Below are 6,790 nucleotides of genomic sequence, written 5' to 3'. Positions count from 1 at the left end.
TTATAATATATTGTTAGCTGGCGAGTTGTTTTTTTTTTTTGAAATTCGGTTTGGTGCCTGCGCCAACCACTTGGCAACAATGGTGGAAATCTCTTGGTCCGGCGTTGCAGTGAATTTTTTTTCTTTTCTTATAGCATCTAATAAAAATTCATAATCAAATTACAATTAATACAACCTTTAAAATAACTACATCATACCCCTGTTCATACAAATTCATAACATATCATACTTTAAGTTAGGAATAATCAAATTCATCAGGTTATATTTTTTAATATATTAAGAGTATTTTTTTCACACGGCATCAAATTAAAAATATTTAAAAGTACAAATTTATGATGGCATATTGTAATGTGAGTCATGAGCATTTAAAATATTATATGTTTTGAAAATTTTTAAAATTACTATTGTTTTAATGTTACATGATTAATTTATTAAATATTACCGAATAGTAATTGACAACAGCACAATCCAGAAAATTTGCATTTTCCTTTGAAACCCAAGTATGAATAGTTTTGGAGAAATGTATCTTCAAACATTCTGGACATCATACGACGAACTGACTCAGAAATACTTTTTCCTATTAACCTTGCCAGCAGTCCTACCTGCAATAATTCAAAAATAAAAATATTATAATTATTTCCATATATTTATTAAGGTCAAACAGCTAAGATACAATTATTATTTTTTTTTTTCATTACATATAAACACCTAATAATAAGGTGTTCTTAATAAGAAAACTTACTTCATTATTTTTTATAAGAGTGTCAGTCAACAATTTTTCACTATCGTCTAATTGGATCATATTTGTTATTGGCCATTTTAACTCTTGGATATTTGAAATATATTGTTGCTCACTGTTAGAAGAAATGTGTGAGGTGTTCATTTCAATATTTTGCATAATTGTTTTTAATGAATCGATTGAATATGATAGAAGTTTCATATCATATTTCATATTTATTAAGGATGATTTAACAAAATTAACAAACTCTGAAAAAGAAAAAATGTTGTCATTTTTATTTAGATTTAATTTACTAAGTAAATTTTAATTTTAATTACCTGCATCATTAATTGAATTTGAATGTTTGATTTGGACTGATGCATCAGGTTTTGGTGTACTTTGAAACAACATATTCTCATCAAAACCTGTTGAACCCAATATGTCAAAATGAAATAGTTAAACAGATATATATTATATAAATATATATTATGTGTTATATATAAGAGAGCAGACCACATTATTATTATTATATTGTGCACAATCTTTTCATAGGTATTTAAATTTAGATAGTATATTGTATTATTAAATTATATTTTGAACTTGAAGAAGCATATTGAATAAGTTAAATTTATTTTTTATTTATTTTTTTATTTTTTTATAGTCTATAGGATTAAGCAAAAACTATCGACTGTTAAAAAGATATTATAACAACTATTACATAAGTACCTAAATTATAATGAAGTACCTATATATAAATATAATTGTGCAATAATTTACCTGTAGCCAATGTTATGTTATTGTCAATGATATCGTCTGTCTCAGTAAAAAGTAGTGATCTTTTTGTGCTTGATGACTGTGTACTAATTATTTGTGAATCAATGTTATCAGCACAAATATTTGAGACCTGATCTTTACTAGTACTAGCCAAAGGAAAATCATATTGTTGTGATGGCCATAACAAATCTTTGCTGGCTGTATCTGCATGTTCAACATCTATATACAATATACATTTTAAATTTAAATTATTTGTATATACTGTTACAAGTATAGGTTAGGTAAGGTTAGGTACCTATAGTAAATTATAAAATATATTATCAATAACAAATACACTTAAACTACATACAAATTTATATTATTACACTTTAATTAGTTAGTTTATCATATAATTTAATTACCAAAACTCTCCTCAAAAATTGGTGGTGGACTAAGGGACCTCTTTTTTTTAAAGGGCTGAGACTGTTTTTTAGTAAAGAAATCTTTGGAACATTTTTTTTTTTTACTAACATTGTCATTTGTTATGTTTTCTTCGGCCGATGACAAGTCTGAAGAAAACATACCTTTTGCAGCCTTTTCTTCTGCTTCCTTAAGCGATTCTAAAATATATATATATATTTTATAGTAATATAAAATATGAAATAATATTAAATCATTTATTGTTTATAAAAAGTGAAATACACTATTACTATTATGTAATATATATTATGTGTACTATAACGGAACTAACCTATCGGTGAAGAGCTCAGTTTCCTGGCTGGAAAGCGGTCAAATTCTGACCTGGTCGGTTCAATCTGATTTTGAATCAAATCACTTTTGTGTTTAACAGCTTTTTTTGGCCAGGCACACATACCATCTTTGTACCAGTTTGTTGGTACCGCAGCAACACTATTATCATTTTGAAACACAACAACTATCCACATCTTTATACTTACTAAAACAAAAGTAAAATAAATTAAAAATTTATGTATATATATATATATATATTACAATTGTGTAGGTACCTATATTTAAAATTATATTATACACCTTTAATCTATGTATAAAACCTCTATTAAAAATGTACAGCTCGTTATGTACAAATAATATATTATACAAATCTATAACATGCAGACTGTGTGAATAACTGGCATTGCAATTTGTTGATCCATAGAAACCAGAATCATTACTTTGAAATGGATATCAGTTATTTTCCAGTATTGCAAATCAGTTGATTTATTCTTCACAATGTATATATTAAATTTTGAAGACTTCAATGGGTTTTCATAAAAAGGTTGTTTCCTTAAAAACTTATACCCAATAACAACTTGCTCATTTGTATCGATAAGGTGTGCAATATTGACCACAGTTACTATATCTCCTCTAAATGTTTGTACAAATCTGTCTGCAGTAGTTTTTAATTTAATAGTAAAATTTTTAACCTTCAAAGTTACCAATTGAGGACCACAAGTTATATTTTCTATTAAAGGACCTAGTTTATGATGGTAAACTTTTTTAGAATTAAGTTCCATTGAACTACCATCTGCAACAATATCATTTGAACATTTCTCATTATACCGCCGAATAATTTGTTGTAAAGGTAGATCATGTTTTCTAATAGAAGTTTTCAGAATTTTCATGAAGTTTTCAAATGGAAAACAAGAACAGAAATCCAATGGACCAAAGTTACGATAGTCATCAACGATATGCAACAAACCATGCACATTATGAGAAATGTAATGTGATCCATAGATATGTTGAAAACTCTTGACAAAGTAATTTAAAAGTTTATCGGCATAGTCAATTTTATCACTTTGATTTGGGCTAAGTAAAATTATCATCGCAATATTTAATGCCATAAAATTTGAATAACAATCTTTAGACAGAACTTTTTTTAGCACTATAGGACCAGTATATAAAACAAACTGTCTAAATTCAGTAGCTTTCCATCTACTTATTTCTATCAGACTTCTAGGTTTCCTTACAAATTCAATTGGAATGCAAGGTTTAAGAGATAGCAACAATTCACTAACATTTGATACTTGCTTACTAGGCAAACTAACTGAAACTGGTCCTTTACTAAGCCAAAGATTTAAAAGTTTACGCATAACACCTAACATAACAAGATGCATATAGTCAAGTGGAAATGATTGTACCATATCAAAATTTAGTAATTCAATAAGATTAGATGTAACTCCTCCACGTAAATGATGTTCTGCTTGTATCATATTAAGATAACCATTATGATCTCTCTTTTTACTATGGATTGCAGAATATGGAAAACAAGTTCTATTTTGTAAGGATTCTCCAGATTGAAAACATCTAGTACAAGATGAAAATCCAGTATGTCCTTTCACTTTCATAACAAATGATTTTGCGGGCGCGTCACAACAAAAAGCGTAAATTATAATTTTCTTTAAAACGCCTCCTACAATAATCCCATTTTTTAATAATATTTTACATTCATCGATGAAATATTTGAGATAATCATTACTATCATTGGGCTTTTGATTACCATGATAAATTCCAATAGGAAAAACATTTTCATCGTGTGGATGAATGTATCCTAAAATCGGCCATAACTGACTCGAACTGCTTTTAGATAGTGGTAGCCCGTCAACACCAATCACTATTTTAATTACATTATCCAAATTTATTTTTTTTGAGTTATTGATAATTCCATTCTCTAACCCAAAATGGTAGTATATACCAGGATTTACTTCCTTTATATCAGTGGTAATTGTTGATTTAATATTCAATAACGTTCTACTATCCATTGGTAACAATTTTAATGGTAAATAATCTTCTTCTTTTAATAATTTTAGTAATTTGTTTAGTGTTGTATGAGGGACGTTACATTCTACAGACCAATTAGCAATTTTATTTTGTAAATCAATATTTGGGGCACCATTATTGGTAGACAAATTCAATGAATCAGTAATAATATCATTAACTAATTCAGAACCAACTAATTTCTCATTGGTATTGGAAATATTATTCGTAACTAATTTTGGTGAAGATAAAATGTTATTAGATCCTTGATCATCAAATACTAGGGAAGTATTTGACTGTGTTGCATTAAGGATTACTTCTATATTATTACTAGTTAGTAAACAAATTTCTTCTTGGATTTTTCTTCGCTTTGTTCTATAGCTTTTAATCATGGTTATGAATTTGTATCTAGTTTATGTTCAAATAAACATTATAGAACCTTAAAAAGAAAGAAATAAATATGTTTATAATAATAATGTTATAATTTATTACAGTATTGCATTTATAAAATCTATTAATTTATTCAATGATAGTACCTAAATAAATTGTTTTGTATTCTCACTTAAGCTCATAACATCAGATCTGAACTATATTTGAATATTGTGTATCATAAATAGTTAATAATTATATTATATTACATTTTTATAATGAACAATTATATGATTAAAATATGATAGTATGAATTTAAGTGAGAACTAAAAACACTTCATCTATAATATCAATAAATAGGTACACTAATAGATTTTTTGAATGCAAAACTATTATAACATTATTATTATAATTACTTAATTATTTGGAAATATCATACCTATATATTAGTTCAGTTTTCAGTCCACTGACTTATGTATTCCATATGTTATTGGGCATAATACTCAATCGTTTATTAATGTACTATCACACCTGTATCAAATTTTGATAAATCTGAACTCTTACTTATTGTAAAAAAAGAAAAGTTATCTATTCAGTATTTAAATTAATTTATTATTATTCAGTACTTATTAACTAATATAGAGATCCAGATAAGACTATAGACAAACAACAATTTTTTTTCAATGCAGCCTATGAATTCTTTAACTACACACATATGACTCAATAAAAAAAAAAGAATAATGATTTCGATATTTCAGGTATCAGGTATACACAATTTTATAATGAAATTATAACTATTTATAAATGTTGACAGTAGTGTAATAGTTTAACTGTATTTTTTTCTTTGATATTTTTGACCAAATGTCATCAATCTCCAATTATGATGATATTATTACTATAGAGATGCAGGAGAGCATAATTCTGTGGTATCAATTGCAGCATCCTATGTGGTGACGGTTAAGCGATAAGTGAGATAAAAAAGACACCACCAATTATCGTCAAAGATATTAAAAATAATACTAGAAAAAGATTAATAATTAAAGAAAAATGGGAGAAAAATGTTAAAAAAGTCAAGGAATTCTGGCCAAGAGTATGTTAGTGCTAATGAGAAAGCTACTGCTGCCAAAATAATGAAATTGTCATGTAGCGAGAAATGTAGACTAAAATGTGCTAATAAAATAACAACTGATGAATTTACCTAATATTATACATAATAATAATTGAAAATTAGCAGACATATCATTAATGCATTAATAAACAAAGAGAGTTTATTATAATAAGGCACATGTGAACTTTATTAATCTGAAGTATAGATCTCCATAGGAACCAATGAGTGGTAGGTCTTTAAACTATAGTTATATTATTAAGTCAAATGTATTATATATATAACTATTTATCCAAATAATGCTAATTTTTATTTATTTACTTGACTTAAATAATTATAGCTAAAATTTATTATATTAAAATCAGGGTCATTAGAATTTGAGTGGCTCAAAGCAAAATAATTTTTGAACCATTTTTTCTTTTTTATTTTTAACGCGAAAAATCACGTGGCTCAGAATCTGTGCTTTGCTCGCAGCTCTCTACCCTCCTCCCCAACCCTAATGACGAACATGATTATAGTATAGGTAATAGTATTATTGCTTAGGTATTATAGTATAGGTACCTACTATATAAATGGCATATTATATAAAATAGATAGGTACTTACATTTGTTATTCAAAACCACAATACAATAGCGAGGTAGGTACTGTATAAAACTGTCAGAACTGCAATCAAAATATAATAATAACATAATATAATAAGCTAAATGTTCAAACGTATACTTTAGTATAAATTATAATATAATATACACAAGTTAAATTACTTACGATAATATTGAATTATAAAATATAATGAATAATGAATCAGACTTCAGGTTTCAGACAGAATTTACAAATGTAATCAGCTGTAAGTGTAGAGTGTCAACAATAATGATCACTGACTTATGAAGTTCTGACCACGAAGTTGCAGGCGGCAAGACAGACAGGACAGCAACTGGAAACTGCAGGTCTGCAGACATGAATGACAACAACACGACACGAAACGCAATACAAAATACCAATATAAATAATAACAAATAATATGATAAAATGATAATGTTCAACGATCACAGTTCGCAACGCGCGATAATATCGA

General features: G+C 27.0%; 1 protein-coding gene across 1 annotated transcript; it reads right to left on the bottom strand.

Annotated features, from left to right (window-relative positions):
• On the bottom strand, window positions 1-6,367 carry LOC111041568. Its single transcript, XM_022325871.1, has 8 exons — window positions 6,323-6,367; window positions 2,223-2,426; window positions 1,894-2,091; window positions 1,496-1,711; window positions 1,057-1,143; window positions 743-987; window positions 443-602; window positions 1-137 (listed from the first exon to the last, which is right to left on the bottom strand). The coding sequence occupies exons 2-8, from the start codon at window positions 2,413-2,415 to the stop codon at window positions 1-3; spliced, it is 1,236 nt and encodes a 411-aa protein (XP_022181563.1). The 5' UTR covers window positions 2,416-2,426; window positions 6,323-6,367.
• Window positions 6,368-6,790: the final 423 nt, after the last annotated feature.

Source organism: Myzus persicae, unplaced genomic scaffold (genome assembly GCF_001856785.1).
Source record: "Myzus persicae strain clone G006 unplaced genomic scaffold, MPER_G0061.0, whole genome shotgun sequence".
NCBI classification, from domain to species: Eukaryota; Metazoa; Arthropoda; class Insecta; order Hemiptera; family Aphididae; genus Myzus; species Myzus persicae.
This window is presented reverse-complemented; position numbering and strand designations above follow the sequence as displayed.